Source organism: Rousettus aegyptiacus, unplaced genomic scaffold (assembly GCF_014176215.1).
Source record: "Rousettus aegyptiacus isolate mRouAeg1 unplaced genomic scaffold, mRouAeg1.p scaffold_m13_p_8, whole genome shotgun sequence".
NCBI classification, from domain to species: Eukaryota; Metazoa; Chordata; class Mammalia; order Chiroptera; family Pteropodidae; genus Rousettus; species Rousettus aegyptiacus.
This window is the reverse complement of record NW_023416311.1, coordinates 112251879-112270931: the sequence shown is the minus strand read 5'-3', so window position 1 is coordinate 112270931 and position 19053 is coordinate 112251879. Positions and strand designations below refer to the sequence as shown.

Below are 19053 nucleotides of genomic sequence, written 5' to 3'. Positions count from 1 at the left end.
GCCGGCCTGCCCCCCAGCATCAGCACGTGAGGCTCACGCACACGGGCTGGCTCTGCCGTGACCGCACCCAGGTGTGGTGCCTGCAGACACAAGAAGCTGGAGCCGGAGCCCTGGTGGCTGCCTCGGACCCCGTGCCACAGCGGCTCTGGGGGGAGGGCCGGACCCAGGCCCCCAGGCCCCCAGGCCCCCAGGGAGGAGCTCGGGGCTCAGCCCCGTGGCCCTGCGGCCTGGCTCCCAGGCCCAGAACATGCTGGACATGAGCTCGGAGCTCGAGACGGAGAGGGAGCCCACAGTGGCTGTGCTCTAACTGTGGCCCCTGCACCCCGCCCAGGCCCCCGACACTGCACCGCCGAGTCACTGCCACGAGTCACCGCCACAGAGTCACCATCACCAATGAGTCACTGCCACCAACAGGCCTCGTGGGGGCCACGTGCCAGGCGTTGGAGGACAGCCACAGCAGGGGAGGGCCCGGCACCCGGCCGCGGGCGTCCCGAGTGACGCCGGAGCCCGCAGAGGGGCCCGAGCCGGGTCAAGGCTGCCACCGGCGTTTCCCAGGGCCTCGGCCCGGTGCTCGGCATAGGCGTGGAGGGGTCGCCTGCTGCATAGGTCCCGTCGGGGTGGGGGGTGACTTTCTGACCCCATGAGGAGACAGGAAGTCACCACCACACCGGATGCTCAGGGAGGGGTGTCCACTGGCCTGGCCCGGAGGGCTCCAGGCCACAAGCCTCCACCAGGGGACCGGACGTTGGACAGGCGCAGGGAGCCAGCCCAGAGTCTGGGGCCACCCTAGGGGCAGGTGGAGCATGCCACCCCCCGTGGACCAGCCCCTCAGAACCCACACGGACCCCTCCCCGGCCCACGGCTGCCGCCCACAGGGAAGGGGAGACCCAGGTCGCTGGAGCTGCAGCAGGTGGGCCTGCCCCCAGCTCCGCCCCCAGCAGCGGCTGCCCGGCCCCGGCCCCGTCCTCACCGCACAATGCCAGCCGCTCAGCGAGCAGGAGCGGCCACATGGCATGCTGGACCCGTCGCCCGCGGCCACTCTGGAAGAACAGCCAGCAGACGCCGGACAGGGTGACCGCTGGTGCGAACAGCACGGGCCGGGCCCAGGGCGCCCCCCGCGAGGCCCCCACTCAGAGCGACGGGGCCGGGACGTGTGACTCGCCCGCCTGGCCAGGGGCTGAGGCCGGGGTCAGGGTCAGGGACCGACTCCGAGCATGACCCGAGGGAGCGTGAGCTGAACCCCAACCGGGGCCCCCGGCTTGGCCCAGAAAGGCCGGCGGCACAGGGTCAGAGGGGCCGCAGGAGGCTCCCGGGAGCCGGCTGACAACCAGAAGGCAGGCAAGGGGGGACGGAACCGGGCCAGGGTCTCCCCGAGGAGCTGCCTGAGCGCACGACCACGGCCGACCCGGGTCGCGTGTCTCCTAGCGCTGGGCAGAGGCGGCCAGCGAGGGCAGAGGCCGCAGGTCCCGGGCGTCCCCGCCTGGTCCTCACGCACACGCGAGGACACGGAGGGCAGAGCCAGCTTCGGACGCCCCCCCGCTCCGCGCCCCCCCCACCCCGCCCGGCTCCGGGGGGCAGGGCTGCTCCTCTGGCCAACGCCCACTGCGTTTCGGGGGCCACGCGTGGGGCGTGGGGGCGAGGATGTCGGGGAGGGGACAGGTGCGCGGGCAGTGGCGGCGAGCCCCAACTCGGCGGTGGCGACGTGGGGAGCAGGGGCACGACCCCACGCCCACAAACCCGGCCGCCGAGTAAAGCAGTAACTCCCAGCTGGTGGGGCCGCGAGGCCTGAAAACAGACACACAGACAGGAAGACAGGCAGACAGACAGGCAGACGCACACGTGGACACAGAGACACAGAGATGTCCTCACGCGAGTTGGAGGATCCCGAGACCCCCTGAAACCACGGACTGATCGTGAAGGGGAGGGGACCGTACAGGGGCCTCTGAGATCACGGGGGTGTGGGGTCCCCATCCCAGGTGTGACAGGCATCTGGTGGCACCCCTGCCTCAGTCTCCCTCCTGAAAACAGCTCCAGGGACCGGCCAGGGCCAAGTTCTGCGCACTCTGCGGGACGCCTGACCCAGACCCCACAGGCGCGAGGATACCAGGGAAGTCGGCCAGGTGGGGAAAGCTCCAGACCACGGCCGGCAAGCTTCCTCTGTAACGGACTCTGCAGTGCACCCTCCCAGCCCCTAGAGACAACATGCAAAGCAACAGCAGGGCCAGCTGGGGGTCCCGAGCCTCCAGCCCCAGGACCCCCGTCCCCCAGCCCCCCAAGGACCCCCGTCCCCAGCCGCAGCCTGGTCCCCCAGACCCCAAGGACCCCCGTCCCCAGCCGCAGCCCGGCCCCCCAGACCCCAAGGACCCCCGTCCCCAGCCGCAGCCTGGTCCCCCAGACCCCAAAGACCCCCGTCCCCAGCCGCAGCCCAGCCCCCCAGACCCCCAAGGACCCCTGTCCCCAGCCACAGCCCGGTCCCCCAGACCCCCCAAGGACCCCCATCCCCAGCCGCAGCCTGCCCACAGCAGGCAAGGGTGGCCTGCTGGGAGCCCACACCCCAAAGAGCCCCCCGTACTGGCGCCAGGCTCTGCGGCCTGCCCTTGGGGTGACCCTACACGAGCCGCGCCCGGGCCTCGGCGACCGCACACAGCTGCGGACGCGGCCCCACAGCACCTGTGCTCACGGCCCCTCCAGCGCCTCGTGAGCAAGACGCCAGGACTGCCGAGCCCGGAGGCGGGGGACGGGGGCCAAGCCACACGCTGCTGGACGGACAACAGCCACCGGCCAGCAGGCCAGGCCCAGGCCCCGGGCCCAGGCGCCGCAGCCCAGGGAGGCCAACGGCTGTCCTGTCCTGGGAAGGGGCCGAGCGGCCGGCACGGAGCACGGGGCCCTGACCGGGGCCGCCGCCTCCTCCCTGAGGGGCCTGTGGCTTCCGTCTGCCCTGTCACTTTCGTCACAGACACGACAGACGCTCTGCGAAGCCCCACACCGGCCTCGGGCGCGGGCCACGCCCGAGCACAAGCGTGACCCGTCCGGCCGCGGCCCAGCACGACTCCAGTGCACGGCGCCGTGGACGCCCTGGGGAACGGACCCCACCTGCCCGGGAGGTGCCGGGGGCTCCCCACAGCCACAGGCAGCCTCTGGCCCCTTCCGCCCTCAACCAGGGGTCCCCATGTCCGTTCTGAGGCCGCATCTCCGGCTCCCGAAGCGCACCGCGGACCCTGGCATCAGCGAGCGCCGGGCAGCAGCCAGGGCACGGCCCCTCCCCCAGCCACGCCGAACTCGGTCACCGCAGACCGCGGGGCGCTCGGGCTCCGTGTCCGAGACACAGTGTGTCCTTGTCACCATCGAGCACGTGCGGTCCAGCTCTCGGCAGCGGGGAGGGGACGCCCTCAGCCCGGAGAAGCAGGCGGGGTGCAGGGACTCAGCCGAGGCCATCGGAGCCACCTTCCCGCTGTGGCCCGGGAGCCCGGACCGCGGTCGGCTACTGTGTCTGGCCGGCGGCGTCCCAAATGCACCGTGTCCCCCGTCCGGTCGCAGCCGCCGCCACCCCCGTCCCCACGCCTGAGCCCACACGTTCCCCGTCTCTCCTCCAGCTCGGACGCGGGTTTCGCGGTGGGGGACACGGTCTTCCCCTGGAACCACAGACACCTGCGGCGGAGGCCCCTCCGGAGACTGGTGACCTCGCGTGCGTCCCATCGGCCAGACCCCGCAGCCCCCTGCCCAGCGGCCGGGCCCCCCCCCCCCGAAGTGCTAAGTGCTGGCGCGAGGCCGATCCAGGGCCCTAAGGGTTAACCAGCGACCCCCGGCCCTCTGCCCTCCACGCTCTGCGGCCAGCGCCGGTGCTGGCGTCTGGAGCGCAGCAGGCAAGTCCAGGCCCCAGGGGCGCCCGTGCGGCCTGCTCGGGCCAGAAACCCACAAGCTGGGGCTGCGAGCCCCCAGCCGCTAAGGGCGCGAGCCGGCCAAAGGCGCACGCCTCCCGCCTTGGGGGCAGAGGGAACGCGGGGCGGACCCCGGCGCCGCCTTCCAGAAGGGCTGGCGGGCGGGCCTCTGCCGCCTGGGCCTCGGGGGGAGAAGGGTCCCCAGGAATGCGCGTGCCAGACGGGGGGCCACGCTGCGCCTCGCGCCTCTCCCGGGGGCCCTGCCGCTTCCCACGGTCCAGGCTCTGTGGGACCCCCCATGGGGCAAGCTTAGCCGTCCCCCCCCCCCCCCCGTACTCACGCCAAGCCCCCCTTCCTGCCACAGTCAAGCCAGCCCAGGCCTCCGCAGCGGGGCTCTGACAGGGGGCCCAGGGCGTGACGCCCGCGCCTGGCATCGGCGAGACGACCCGCTTGGAAAGGCCGACGGGCCCGCGTCCCACCCACGGGCTTCCCCACGGGACAGAGCCTCGCTTCCCAGCACCCTGACCCGGCACCCCATGACACCAGGCCTGAGTGGCCTCGTGGGGCAGAGGGGCTGGGCCCGACAGGGCGAGACATGTCCCTCTCACTCCGCACTGACCGGGCACGTCCCACGGGGCTACCCCATCGTCTCCCGCGCCCCCACTGCTGGGGGTGCTCGTGGGAAACGTGGTCTGGGGAGCCGCAAGAAGGGGTCACATGCACCACCTTCGACTGGGCCCAATGCCCTGCCCCCACCTCAACTACCGCTCTCCCCAGGGCCCTCGGTCCCCACTGACCAGACAGGGTCCCCACCCCTGGCGCGGTGAGTCTGACACAGACTCACAGGCTAGAGAGCAAGGCGCCACCGGGCCCCCGCCTACCGAGTGCGCATGGGCGGCCCGGAGGCCCGACGCGCAGCCGGACGCACCCAGGAGCATACGGAGACGCGGCAGACGCGAGTGTGCGCAGACAGCACGTGTGTGCACGGCATGCACACAACACAACACAACACACGGACGTGCAGACGGCACACACGTGTGCAAACGGCTCGGACACGTGTACACACCACACACGCGCTGCACACACAGAACACACGTGCGTGACGCGCACCGTGCGCTCCTGCAGGCATGCCTGCACGGGCACCGCGTCCGCGCCCACGCTCAAGCACGCGGCTTCGCCGGGGCCCACAGCTCTGAGCCCGCTCTCAGGAGAAGGGTGCATTTCCCAAACTGTCTGTCTAGAGGGCGTGCCCCCTCGTGGGAAACGGCAGCCCCCCAGGGAACCCCACCTCTGACACCTGCAGTCACGTGGCTGCTGTGGCTCTGGTCACCCCTCCAGCTCAGGCGCGCGGGCCAGAGGGCGTGGGCGCGGCAGGGACCCCGCTGGCCCGGCGGCTCCTGTTACCAGCACTGGCTCCCGCCTGGCTGCGGTCAGGCCCCTGGGTGGAGGGGGGAGGCGGCCCGAGCACGACCTGGCACTTCCCTCCCGAGCGCGGCTCAACCCAATCCCTCCCCGGTGACCAGCCTCGCAGCGGTGGCGCCGAGACCAGACAGAGCTCAGGACGAGAGGTCACGGCCACCTCTGGGCAGGCGGGGCCCTGGAGAAGGACCGTGAGGAAAACTCGGGGTGGCCCCGGAGTCGCCAAGGGGCTCGACCGGGCGGGTGAGCAGAGGGCGACGCAGACACAGACACACAGGGGTGCCCCAGTCCGAGGGCCACGGCCACAGCCACGGCCAGCACGGCCCCCCGCAGGCCCGGGGCCGGGGCCGCTGCACCCCATGAATCGCAAGCCGCTCTGACCGCCAACACTGGCCCGGCAGCCGGGGGACCCCGGCCAGTGAGTCACGCAGCCCTGGGGAGAGGACTCTGTGCTCAGAACCCAGACACAGGAAACAGAGCTGCCCCCGGATCCCGGCCCCCACCCGCCCCCACGGAAAGAAAAACGCACTGCCACCCCTCCCCCGACGCTGTCCCCAGAAGAAAGTCCAAGGAGAGGAGGAGGGAGGCCGAGCTCGGGGCCTGCGGAGGCCGAGGCCGGGCGGGGCCCACGTGCCCCAGGCCCCAGGCCAGACCCCGGCGCCAACAGCAGCGCATGGCCCCGCGGCCACCGCCCGGCCCCGCGGCCACCCGCTAGCCACTGGGACCACTGAGACAGACGCGCTCACCGGGGCTCGTGGCCAGAGGTTCAAGGACCCACAGGGCAGCCATGGAGCCAGGAACCCGGCCTCATTCTCGCCCCGCAGCTCAGGGCTTATCTGCCTGGGGCAGGTCTGCGCCCTGGAAGGAAGTCCCCTCTTCTCCAGGGAGGAGAGGTGTTAACCCTTTGGGCTCGGCTCCCTCTGCTGGCTGCACTGCCCCAGCGACCCCCAGAAGGCAGCCCAGGCCCCGCGGGCCAGGCCCCGGCAGGTGCCGACAGCCAGCCACCAGCCGGAGCCGGGGCGGCCCCCCGCCCGGCCTCCACTGCCCGGGGGCCCCACCCATCTGTTCCGGCGTGCGCCACCGACCCTGCGCCTCGCCCCACGGGGCCCCTCGCGAGGGCCCGCATGCCCACGGTGGAGGGCCTCCTCCCTCGAGGCCCCCGCTGGCCTCTCGCCCAGAGCAGCCTGCAGACACCTGCCACCTCCCCAGAGCGGCTGTCACCAGAAAGTGACCATGGGACGCCCCCCCCAAACACGCCGGGAAGGAAGGTACCTGGCCACGTGAACGGCGGCCGGAACCCGACGCCGACTCACGCTGTCCCCTGCGCCTCACGGGTGCGACCGGCAACGCTCGTCAAACTCATGCCGCGGGCGGCGACGGGACCCCGGGCGGCCGGAGCCCGGTGGGTGCAGCGCGCCGGTCTGCCGGGGTCACCCCGAGCCTGACCCCCGTGCCCGGTGCTGTGCCCAGCCGCGTGGCCCCTGAGGACACCGGCCCTGCTCGGCGTCCTGCTCCAAGGTCACCCGTCCCCGGACGCAGGAGCCCAGGTCTGGAGGAGCCCAGCGAATCGGCTCCCACGGCCACAGCGCCCCCCCCTCCCGCCGGCCGAGGCCTCTAGAGGTCAGGGAAGTGGGAGCAGTCCGTCACTCACCCGCGGTCCGACCTGGACGGACAGCCGCCCGCACGGTCCGGGGGCCCGAGCTGAGGGACACAACGCCGAGCTTCAGCCCACGGGGCACCTCGCCCCTCAGGACCCCCTTTCCCACGGCCCTAGAATGCTATCCGAACCCCAGCAGCACAGAGTGAGACCCCCACACACCTCTAAGGAAGGAAGTCTGGGGTCACTCGCCGAAGGAGACGCCCTGATGGCTTCTGGTCCCCTCCCGGGTCCCGGGGCGAGAAACAGCACAGGGGTCGCGGACAACGCCCAGGCCCCATCGAGGCGCTGCGGGGGCACAGGGGTGGCAGCACCCCCACTCCCGGCCCGCCGGCCTGGGACCCCCGCCCAACAGCGATGAGCACACAGCCCCGCTGGCCGGGGCCCAGGACCCACACGCCAGGGCTCCCCCTCCAGCCGCCTGCCCTGCACCGGGCGCTGCAGCTTCATGGGCTGGAAGCCCCCCTCAGGAACCCCCCGGGGACCATCGCGACACCCCCAGCTTCATACCCCAACTGGGACCCGGGCGCCTCTGCCCAGGCCGCGCAGCATTTCACTCAACCTGGGTGCTGCGCACACGGGCTGTTCGAAGGGGCTGCGTTTCGGGGAACTGGCTGCTCGTCCTTGTCACGGTCCCACAGTCTGACTACAGCAGGTTGGTCAGGCCCGGCACGAGGCACAGGGACAGCCACAAGGGCCCACGGGAGGGGGCTGCATGAGCAGAGGACCCGTCTGTGGGGTCGACTGCTCCCTGCTCACGACCACTGCCCACCTCATGAGCAGTGACAGGCAGGCGGTGGGTTCGCCTGGACAGAGCAATTCCAGCTTCATGAGTCCAGGCAGGGTGGACACCCACGACCTTCATAGAACACACGGGGGCGGCCACCCAGCCACCCAGGAGCCCCAGAGCTGCTCAGCCCCTTGGGGCAGCCAAGAGGAGACCCCCGCAGAGGTGTCCCTCGCGTCCAGCCCCACGGTGGCCACCCTCCCAAACAGCGGCAGCCCACCCCGAGTGTCCACGGCTAGGACACCTGCCCCAGCATGGCAAACAGGTCGAGCAACTTTCCAGAAGCAAAGACCACAGAACTGGACCTAAGAGGCAGTGAGCTCCCACACTGAACACAGGGCAGCGAGCTGGGAGCACACGTCAGACCGGGGTACGCACGTCTCCACGGTCTGCACGGCCCAAGGCGCGGGTGGCACCCCGGCCGCCATGACCGGACGCCGTCCACCACAGGGCCGGAGGAAGGGACAGATGTCCCACACCACGCAGCCCAGTGCTGGTGCCCGAGTCTAGCCACCGCCACATGCTCACACATGCGCACACACGCCCACGTGTGCAGGAGCATGCGCATGCAGACACATGTGCACACGTGCCCACGCCATGCACACACCTCCATGCACGTGCACACACGCAACCACACACGCACGCAGACAACTGCCGGCACAACTCACAGGCCCTTGCACACGCACACGCACAAACAGGCACATACATACACACGCAGCAGACACATACGAGCATGACTCGGGCCCACGCACGTGCACACGTGAGGTTGGCACAGGACCTACACACGTCCTCGCTCATTTCTAACAGGAGGGCCTGTCGCTGAGGACAGCGGGGGGCCCCGACGAGTGCCCGGAGAACAGGGTCCCAGCGCTCGGCAGCCACGCTCCACCCGGTGCGGCCCACGACCTTCTGTTCCCGTGCCGTTAGAGACAGACTTGGTACAAAACACGCTCAATGCCTGAGACGAAAGCCCCCGAAGGACGGCGTGAGCCGCACCGCCTGGAGCGAGTCCCAAGGGAGGGACAGGCGGGGGGGGGGGCTGATGGGGCCACCCCACGCCCTTCCTGTGCCAGTGGGACGCGCCCCTTCCTCCCTGAAACGCGGCGGCGGATGTGGCCGTGTCCTTGCCCAGCAGGAGGCCCCGTGACCCCTGGACCAGCCCAGGTGGTGGCCTCACAGAGTCCTGCTGGCCACCCGCTGCCCGCTGCCAATGGCCGCAGCCACATTCCCTGACAGGACAAAGGAGATACTCCCCACGGCTCCCAGGTCAGCACGTCAGGGGGCTCAGGTCCCCGTCACAGAAAGGACCCCTGGGTGACCAACAGCACCTGATCAGCAGGGTGTGACATCACACAGGAAGGGACTCAAAAAGCAGAACAGGCCTTGGACACAGAGCAGGCGGAGTCAGAGCCGCAGGGAGCCTCAGGCCGTGGGCAGCCGGGTGCGAGACAGGCCGCCAGGCCGCCGGCCACCCGCTGCACCGGGCAGACGCCCGGCCATAGAGGCTGCAGTGCAGGCTTCTTCAGGGACCTGGGCCTGGGGAGGGGGCTCCCAGAGAGGGGGCTGGGCTCCCCAAGTCAGCTGCGACCACTGCACCGCAAAGGCGGGAGGAAGCCCCTGCTCCTCGACCTCCTGAGCATTCTCCCTGAGAAACAAAGTAATGAGCGCAGGCACACAGTCCGGGGGAATGGCCCCCAGGGAAGACGAACCCCGGTCATTCCAGAAAACCAGGCCCCACCTCGCCAAGGGCGGGGGAGATGGGTGGGACCACACGTGTGTCCACAGCAGAGGCCGACCCTGGCCTTGGCCTTCGCTTCCCCCGTCAGCCCTCCCTCCCGGCGCCCGGCCGACTTTCATCCCGGGGGAGCGGCTCCTGGACGGACCCTGGCCAGCGCGGGGCAGCGGAGGTGCAGGACCGCGGTCTCCGGGTCTGAGGCACCAGGCACAGGCCTGCCGCCGGGGAGCCAGGGCCAAGGCAGCAGCAGCAATCCAAGGTCCATGCCCGGCGTCCGGCACCCACTGCATGGCTGCTTCACACCGAGATGGACGACGGGCTCCCAAGGAGGCCCGGAGGCCGCAGCCGCCCTACTGCTCCAGGGTCATGGGCTGCGAGGCCCGCGTCTCCAGGACACGGGCCAGATCTGGTCTCACTGGGCGAGGTGGGCATAACGCCGTCTCTCCTCATGCCCTGCGAGAGAGCGCGGTCCCCACCACGCGCCCTGGGGCCCCACGCCGACGTCCACAGCGGCCAGGGCTCCAGGCGCAGGGTCTGCCCACGCTTTCCCCACCACCACCTGGAGGCCCACCCAGAAAGCCAGGGGCCTCCCTGGGGTCTGAGGGCCAGCGGGGTCGGGAGGGACCGTCAGTGGGCCTTGGCGATCCTGTGACGGGACGGGCATGGCCACTGCCTGGGGCCGCAGAGGGGGGACCCCACACACGGCCGGTGGACGGGGCTCCCGGCTCCTGCAGGACCTGCCCCCACAAGCAGGGCGTGTGGCGGCTTCCCAGGGCCCCCGCCATCATGCCAGTGACACGGTGCCCACCGCAGGGCGTCTGTGCGCTGCCGGAGAGAGAACAGCAGGGTGGCCGCCCCCTGCCGGCCCTTTCTGAGGAAACGTGGCGAGCGTAGGACACGAAACGTCCACGTCCCGGGCTGGCTCCGAGCCAGCTCAGCCAAGTGTCACCACGCAGCGCAGCCCGCGAGCGGCGGGTCGGCCAGTGAGCACAAAGCCCACCCTTGGCGCTCCTGCGTGTGCGGTCCCCCGGGAACCCGAGGGGGGGCTCAGAAACCAAAAGCACTGGGGGGGGTGGTGCTTGGGGCTCGAGACCCGCTGGGGGGACGCTCACCCCACGGGCAGCAGCAGCGTGCAGGCCCCAGGCGCCACGCGAGAGCTACTGAGAGCGGAAGGAGCAGGAGGGAAGTCGCCCCGGCTTCCAAACAAGCCAAAGTCCGGAGAGAAAGCAGACAAGACTCGAGAAGGGGCCGGCAGGCCGGGAACTGGACGCCCAAGTCCCCTGGGAAGGGGGTGGCTGCCGGTGGCCCCAGGAAGCTGCTCGCCCAGGGACCACGGGGCACACTCATCCTCACCGCTCAGAACTCCGGGCGGTGGTGCGAGAAAAATTCTGAGCACAGGCTGGTTTCAGGCCCCTGTGCCAGGGCTCCGTGGTGACCAGCCCCTCACCAAATGCAGAGAGCAAAGCTGGGCAGGTGCCTCACCCCGAGAGAAGGGACATTTGAGGGGTGCGGCAGGACCCCGACGACTGACGGTGCAACAGCCCATCAGGACGGCAGCTCCTAGCAGCGTCCACGGAGGGGCGCGACCTTTCCTGCCAGGGCGGTGGTCCCGCAGGACCTGTGCCCTCTGACCTGGGCCTCTTTCTGTAAGTGCTGGGCGCTGGGCGCGTCCTGCCCCCGCCGCACCGGCACCTGGAGCGCGCGAGCGGGGCGCCGCAGGAGCCGGGCTGGGTCCTCTCACTCCCCCACTCTCCAGAGCGAGCCGAGAGCAGAGCGGAGGGGGCTCCTGGGGCGGCCCAGCCCGGCGCTGCACGGAGCACGACTCCGACGCGCCTGGGGGGCCCGCAAGAGAAAGTGAAAGTGCCACAGACCTGCGGACTCCAGAACAAAGAGGGCCGGGGGTCGCGCGGCCTGAGCGCAGCCCGCGGCGGCGGGCGACCCCTCGCCCGGCGCGGCCCGGGACCGGCGCTCCCTCCCGCGGACGACCGGAGGGGGGCGAGCCCAGCCGGGCACACGCGACTGGCTCTCGCAGGGGCTTATCTAACCCGCGGCCCTTTGCCCCGCCGCCCGCCCGGGGAGCAAAGGCCGGAGGAAGCAGGAAGGCGCCCGCGGACGCGCCACCCCCGCGGGGCGCGGGGGTTCTCACGAGGCGCCTCCCCCCGTCTCCAGAGCTACCCCGGGGCGTCTCCCACCTCCCACGCCTCCCCGCTGCCCCACCCTGAGTGCGGGAACAAGGTGCTTCCGAGCCCGGCGTGGGGGGTGGGGGGAGAGCGGCGGCGGGGAGCCCCCAGCCCCGGGGGCACGGCTCGGATCCTTCGCCCCGCGACGAGGCTTGGTGGGGGCTCTGCAGCGGGAGGGGGCCGGGGCGGGGTGAGGGGACCGCAGGAGGAGGCGGGCTGAGGACCGGATGGGGCACTGGGAGGGGAGGCGACGGGGGGGAGCAGATCCGCACCCTTCCTCCAGTCCCCGCCCCGCCGGGGGCGCCCCCAGACCCGCGCAGCCCGGCTCCGCCTTTGTCCGGCGGGCAGGTGCGGCCGCGCTCACCCCGGCTCGGGCGGTCGGGCTCGCGGCCCTCGGGGGCGCCCGGCGCCTCGGTCGGCTCGGCCGCCTCGTCCTGGCCGCCGTCGGCCCGCGCGTCCACGGGCACCACGGTGAAGTTGGTGGGCATGCCGCTCCGGCCGCTGCGCGCGCCGACCTCACCGCTCCGGCCGCGCGCCGTCCGCTCCGCCCGCCCCCGCCGACGCGCCGCGGGACTTGGGCGCAGGGGCGGGGTCCGCGCGGCTGGCCAGGCCACGCCCCCGCCAGGCCACGCCCCGCTCTGGCCACGCCCCGCCACGTGACCTCACCTGCGGTCCCCGCCGCCCCAGGCAAAGTTTGCTCGCGGCGGGGCGGGGCCGGGCGCCTTCCGCTAGGGCCTTTCCCGTAGCTAGCGCCTGAGGAGCCCCCGCGCCCCCCGCCCGCTCGGTGTCGCCCTCCCCAGCCGGAGCCCCTCGGCTTCTGCGCTGCTCCCCTCCCCGCGCCGCAGAGCAGTGCCCCCACACAGCCCCTGCGACACAGAGAAGCGTCCCCACACCTGACCGAGCTGGGATCTGGTCTCCTCCCCCTCTGCCCGGAGGCTCGCCCAGCAGTGGGACGGCGTTTTTTGCAGAAGGGAGCTATGGTTGGGGGGCGGGGGTCTGCTCTGGGTACTCGGTCCACAAGGGACTTAACCTGGTACAAGGTGCCAGGAGAGGTGGCAGGCGCGGCCCCAATGTCCTTTAATCTTACAGCCAATGATGGACTCACTGTCCATCAAAAGGAAGTTGGTGGGAAAAGTTAGGGCCCCTAGGTGCGTTGAGTCCCCCAGTTTTACCCCTGTAACGCAGAAACACAGGCGGCCTGGGCACAGGCGGTCAGCACACTGCAAGGCAGTCGCCAGAAGGGCCTGGCGGGGATTGAGAAGCCGGCGAGTCCCTGCAGGCAGGGAGGCCAGTCTGCGCTGTGGGGCTCTGCCTGTCCCCAGCTCCATGCTCCCCGCACAACTGAATAATGTAAAACCATCGGAAAAGCCATTCCCAATGAGCGACAAAGGAGAGGAGGAGTGGGGTGGCCCCGTTCCCACTCGCTACCCCAACCCCACACAGCTGGAGGCCTGCGGTCAGCACCCTGGGCCCGCCCACCCCTCACCAGCAGGCGCTGTGCCCACCTGGAAGGGCCTGGCCCACCCAGGTGGTGTGGGCTGGGGCGGGGCAGGGCAGGAACGAGGGGGCAGGACGGGGAGAGCAGGGAGACCCTTCTCCAGAACCCACAGCTCACTTTCTGGAACAACGAGTGTGCTGAGCCTTTCATGGCAGGGCGGGTGCGAGGCCAGGCATGGGCGTGGAGGAAGGGGAGGCGTCTGGAGCCCTTGGCTGCCCTGTGGGGAGGACCCTCAGGGTGGACCCAGGGCCAGGTTGGCCGGGAAAGGGGCTGTCGCAGCCAGGGACAGCAGACGTCCCCTGCCCTGCCAGAGTAGACAGCAGGGGCTCCAAAGTGACCCTACATCAGTCTTCACCCCAAGCTCCACCCCGTGACCCCGATTCCGGGCCCCTCCTGCTCACGAGTCCTGCGTTGGCCCTGGGGACACACCTCCCTCACCAAGAAGGGACAGGGCAGGACAAGCCACCTGCCCTGGGGACCTAACTGGTTCTGGGGTTCAGAAAAACAATGTCCTGGATTCTGAAAAACGTCATTGTCACCTGAGAATATGCAAACAAAAACCGCAGACTCAGAGTTGCCAGATGAGAGGGACTAAGGAGACCCGGGGGACGAAGGGGGGTGGGGCAGCTGGGAGTGTCCCTGCGGTATTTGTCCACTTTTCTGTACAATCCAAATAAAGTCATTTCGTGGCTCTAGGGGAGAGCTCCCTGTTTCATCACGCCGGATGGACACATTGAAAACACTAGTGGCCACAACCTTCAACGATCCTTGAAAGTTATTCCAACGCCCTGTTGCCAGCTGGCCCGCTCTGCCCGCCGTCCCCAGCTCAGGACGTCCCGGGTGCCGGGTGGCTGGATGCCTCAGGCCACCCGCCTGCCCTTCGCCTCCAGAACCGGCATGCACACGCAGGCAGGACGCAGATCCCCAAGGAGGACAGGGTCCCCAGTAACGGCCTTGAAAACCTGGCTGGGCTTCGTTTTGTATTTGAGAAATGTAACACCCTGGAAAGAACACCTAAATTACAAGAGGCCTGGCCCTCCAGGGTGTTTGCTGGCCCAGGCTGGGCCACAGCCTTGGGGACGCCCCGGGGCCCGCCCACTTCCTGAGCCCGGGGCGTGCGTGCCTGGCCCTGCTCCCCTACGGCTTTGTGCCCCCGAAGCTGGCCACCCCGGCACCCACACGCCGGCCTCGCCACGAGGGCTCACGAAGCACAGCACAAACCGGAGCTCAGCAGCCGGCACAGAGAGCAGCGGCTGCCCCGAGACATGGCACCCTGCGAGCCCAAAGGCCACTGTGCCCGCCGGCCCTCCCCTCGTTCTGGAATCTCCTTTCAAATGCATCTTGGACAAGTGTTTACCGTCGGCTTCAGGGAAAGGCCGAGCCGGAGCCCAGGCTTCGGGGCTGGGGCCGAGCCTGCGCTGGCACAGCCCCCTGTGCACCATGCGGGGTACAGTGCGACCGGAGTGCCAACACCAGGGAGGGGCCCGCCAGCACCCGCCACGAGGACCCGGAGCCCTCCGTGCAAGACGGCATTACAAAGACCTTTCCAAACCACAAGGAGGGAGAGAGAGCCGCCGTGTGTCCTGGAGCCGCGAGGCCACCCGGCCAGGGGTCACAGCGGCCCCCATGGACTCCACGCCAGGCCAGACGAAGGGTCTGGGGGTCATCCCAGCAGGAAGCCGCACCATGTCCCCAGGGGAGAAAACCCTGCCCAGCGTCCGGCCGCAGAGGGCTCAGTCAAGTCCACCTGGTGGTCTTGGACATGGGGAAGCCCCAAGGACTGACCTCAGAATGAACTGTGCTCAACCCGGAGGATATTGAGTTTCTGGGGCTTCTTCTGGGGAGGGGGCGGCTGGCCGAGTCTGAGGCCTGGCCCCCGGGAAAGGCAGAGCAGGGGTCCAGCGTGGGCGAGGGCTGACCTCACCTTCCTGGAGGCCTAGGGCCTCAGGGTCACAGCCAATTGTTCTAATTTAAAGGAGATAAGCCTCACACGCAGCGGGCGATAAGGACACCAGACCTCCTCTGCTGGAATGTTCCGGAGACTGCAGAGGGGGAGAGGAGCGAGTTTCGCGATTGGTTCAGAAAGGGGCGCCTGGCCAAGTGTGATCTGTGAAAACTCACCCCGTGGACTGGGAACTTCTCCCCAACCTGGGTCAGCACCTGAGGCAGGTCACAGGCACCTGTGGGGGGAGGTCAGCACCTGAGGCAGGTCACAGGCACTTTCCAGAACCCCGAGTGCCTCTGGTCAGCACGTCACCTGACGCCTCCCAGGGGGCGAGAGAGCCACCATTGCAACACACCGGCTGCTTTTTAAAGCTGCACCTGGGAACCTGTAGGCAGAAGCCAGACCTGCGGCTGCTGCCGCCCTTGTCCGCTAACCCCCCTGGGGCCGCAGCCAGGGCCCTTGCCCATCAGCCAGCACCAGGCTGAGGTGCGGGAGCCGCTGTCTCCCCCACGCTCACGGTACCCCAGTCTCCCAAGGGCCGCCGGCCTCTGGAAAAGGCCGGGGTGACCCACGCCCCCGCCCCGGCCCCGGTGTGCCCCTCCGCCCACTCCTGCTGGGCTGCGTGCACCACGCTGCATCTCACCAGGGCAGTGGCCCAGGGCCAGGCGGGCGGTCAGGACCGGCCCCAGGGGTCACGGCAGCGGGGCTTCGTGGCGTCCCTGGCCCACACTGCGGCCCTGAGCCAGCCCTGCCCCAGCCGCTGGCTCCCGCCCAGGAGCCCAGCCAGGCCACAGGCCGCGCCCTGCCCCAGAAGGCCAGTTCCAGGGTGGGGGCCGGGAGCACGCCCTGCTCTGGAGAGTCCCTGGAGACTTCCAGGGAAGGGCCGGCCGGTGCCTCGGGGAGCAGCGGCCTGGGCGCCGGGCGCTCTGACCCCTGTGTAGGCGGCTGCCCAGTCACTGCTCCATCTCCCCTGAAACCGCACGGCTTGCTCCCCGCCGTCCAGTCCCTCAAAGGCCACCACACAGGACTCTCTCGGGCTCCATCGGCATGTGACTGGTGTCACCTCAGGGTGCTGGCCAGTTTCACCTCTCAGGGTGCCCGGGTCCCACCAGGGCTGGGTGAGTCCAGCCACCCGGCCAGCTCACAGGACCCCCATGGCAAAGCCACCAGGGCGGACGCCAGCCGCGGGACCGCAGCCAACGGTCAGGGGCCGCAAAGCCGAGACCCGCGCTGCAAATGAGGCCTGCAGACTCCTCAGAACGAGTCCTCACGCCACAGGCGCTGGCCCTGGGGCCGTCCAGACGCCTCGCTCTGTGCCTCCGAAGCCGCCCCGGCCGCGCGGGCCGGTGGGGCGGTGGCAGGCGGGTGGGGGAGGGTCCCCTCCACCCCCGGGGGCGCGACCCGTGTGGCCTCCTGGGAAACCGCTCGGCGGTGGCATGGGACCCGGCACACATGCCTCGTCACCACCCGGCAGTCCACTCCCGACGGAAACATGCAGGTCCCAGGGACACGCACACGGGGGCCGGTCAGGGGCGCGCACGGGGGCCGGTCAGGGGCCCGCACGGGGCCGGTCAGGGGCGCGCACGGGACCGGTCAGGGGCGCGCACGGGACCAGTCAGGGGCGCGCGCAGGGCCGGTCAGGGGCGCGCACGGGGGCCGAACCGCGTCCGGGAGGAGGACGCCAGAGAAGCCAGCGTCCCCCGGGAACCCACGGCCTCGCGGCGGCCAGGCAGGCCGTGCCCTGCCTCGGCCACCCCGTCTTCTTCACGAACCTTCCTGGGTCCGAAGGTCTGGGCTCCGGGGCAGGGGGCACTGGGGGTCTGGGCTCCAGGGTGGGGACTCCAGGAATCTGGGCTCCGGGGTGGACGCTCTGGGGGGCTCCCAACACGCCCACACACTGGAGTCGGGGTTTGCCCACGTAAGCTCCTGAAAATGTTAACTGGCCGTGAGCACGCTGTGCAGCCACCCCCTCCAGCACTGTCCCCACTGAACACTCACCCGCCACCAGCCCACGCGCCTGCAAACCGCAATCTACACCACCTTCCGGCTCTGTGAATCTGACCCTCCGGGGAGCTGGTTCATTGTGCCCGAAGTCCCCCAGGCTCGCCCACGTGGCAGCCCGTGCCAGGACTCCCTTCCTTTTAGGGGCTGAGCACCATCCCCCTGTGTGGCCCGCCGGCCCCGCGGCTGGGTGCGTGGGGTGCTCCCGCCGTTTGGCCACTGTGAATAATTTTGCTTTACTGAGTGATTCACCCTGTACGGGGCGATGTGAGACAACCTGTTCCCATTTTGCCTCACGCACACGCACGAGCCGCCTGGGAGGCGGCGGGGGCGTCTCGGCGGGGAGGGGGTGGGCAGAGGGGCAGGAGGCGGCCTCCGCTCGTCCCCCTGCGTCTCGCAGCCTGTGCCAGCGTCGCCGGGACAAAAATACTTTGCAATCGTTTAAATTAAGCAGCTGCTGCGCCCAGAGATAAGCAGACCACACTCGGGCGCCCAGGGCAGCGATTTCCAGCCTATTATTACCCACGGCCCAGATAAAGTGACCAACGGCCAGTCCCAAGGTCACACCGAGGGCCCTGAGGAACCGCGCAGGCCGAGGCAGAGGCCCCGGGAGAGGGCACGCCCGCGCGGGCTCCGGCCGAGCGTGGCTGCGGCCAGGGCCCCGTGCCGGTGTCTGATGGCCACGTCTGCGTGCCCACCGGCCACGGACCCGGACGCACGTAGCAGCCAGGTTGCAGTCCACTCTGCCAAACGTTTTCTGAACCGGCTGAGCCACCGTCTCAAGTTTTAAGGTGCAGGTCCTGCTTGACCCACTGAACCAGAAGCCACTTTTTCGTGACTTTCTTCTCCATTAAGAGGAGGGAGACGGGGACGTTTGATTAATAGTTTCTGAGTTAGATAACCGCCTCTCCGTTTGATCGCCTCATTCAAACCTCAAATATTTGCCCTGAATCACGCGGCAGCGGGCAGACTAATGTGCTGTTATTAAGATTCATTGCTATCTACAGAGAAATAGTTTTTTATGTGTAAACACTGCAAGCCGTTAGTTTCTCTTTTCTCGGGGCAATGATTTTAAAATGCATTTTAAAAATAAGCTCTGATTGCCTGGGAAGCCTCCCGAGGCCACACGGGCCTCACCACTGTCGACATAAGGACGTTCAACCCCGTAGACGTTTTTATAGGAGTTTGAGCCAAACTGACCACACATGCTCGGGGAGCGAGCTCGCAAACGCGGCCGAGAAGTTCAGTTTTGCAGCTTCTTTTGCTCATTTGGACCTGAGCGGGGGACGTGGGAAAGGCGCCATGGAGGCGTGGACGGATCGCGGGACAGGTGACGGGGTGCCACGCTCTCCCGAGGGCGGTCACGGCTCGAAGGCGCGGCGGCCGCGGGGCGCAGAGCCGTGGGCAGGGCTGGCTGCCGGCCCCTGCCCCGGGGTTTGAGAGCGGGTCGCCCAGCGAGGTCGCTTCCCACAGGACCCTTTATTCACCCACAGCTGAAACGCACATCATCCCGCGCACCCTCAGGGCAGCAGCCAGGCCCTCCCAGGAAAGCGCCACTGACCGCAAGCCTGTGACACGAGGCTCGGGCCCCGTGGAGAGGGGGACACGGACGGGGGAGACCAGGGCGAGGCTGGCGGGGACCCCCAGCTGCAGAGGAGGGCGCACGGCCCCACCCCAAGCAGGATGGCGTGCGGCTGGGGCCTAGGCCGGGTCGCGCGCTCATGGGAGGCGGTCACAGCAAAGACGGGGGACAGCCTCTTCGGGTGCGTGAGGGGACGCTCACGGCCGGGTCTCCACACCGGCGAACACGGCTGCCAGAAACAGGGGTGACAGTGACACTTCCGCACACACGAACCCCGAGAGGACCCTTCGCGAGCCGAGGGCCACGGGCCCCTGCTGGGAGGGCAGAGGCGCGGGTCACCGGCCGACCCGCGCGGACCTCGGACTTCGCAG

The 19053-nt window shown here is 69.7% G+C and overlaps 1 protein-coding gene across 8 annotated transcripts in view; it reads right to left on the bottom strand.

Annotated features, from left to right (window-relative positions):
* Positions 1 to 19053, bottom strand: part of SLC12A7 (solute carrier family 12 member 7) — a 58390-nt gene that overhangs the window by 23421 nt on the left and 15916 nt on the right. For 3 of the 8 annotated variants that reach the window (XM_036225730.1, XM_036225731.1, XM_036225734.1), the window contains exon 1: positions 12021 to 12209. The exons of 1 other annotated variant lie outside the window; for it this stretch is intronic. In XM_036225730.1, coding sequence (XP_036081623.1) covers positions 12021 to 12144 — 124 coding nt within the window. In that variant the 5' untranslated portion in view covers positions 12145 to 12209. Of the gene's footprint in view, positions 1 to 6043; positions 6167 to 6569; positions 6591 to 11347; positions 11481 to 12020; positions 12210 to 19053 lie in introns of those variants that run through there. 4 more of the 8 variants (XM_016124684.2, XM_036225733.1, XM_036225732.1 and 1 more) reach the window with 4 other exon arrangements.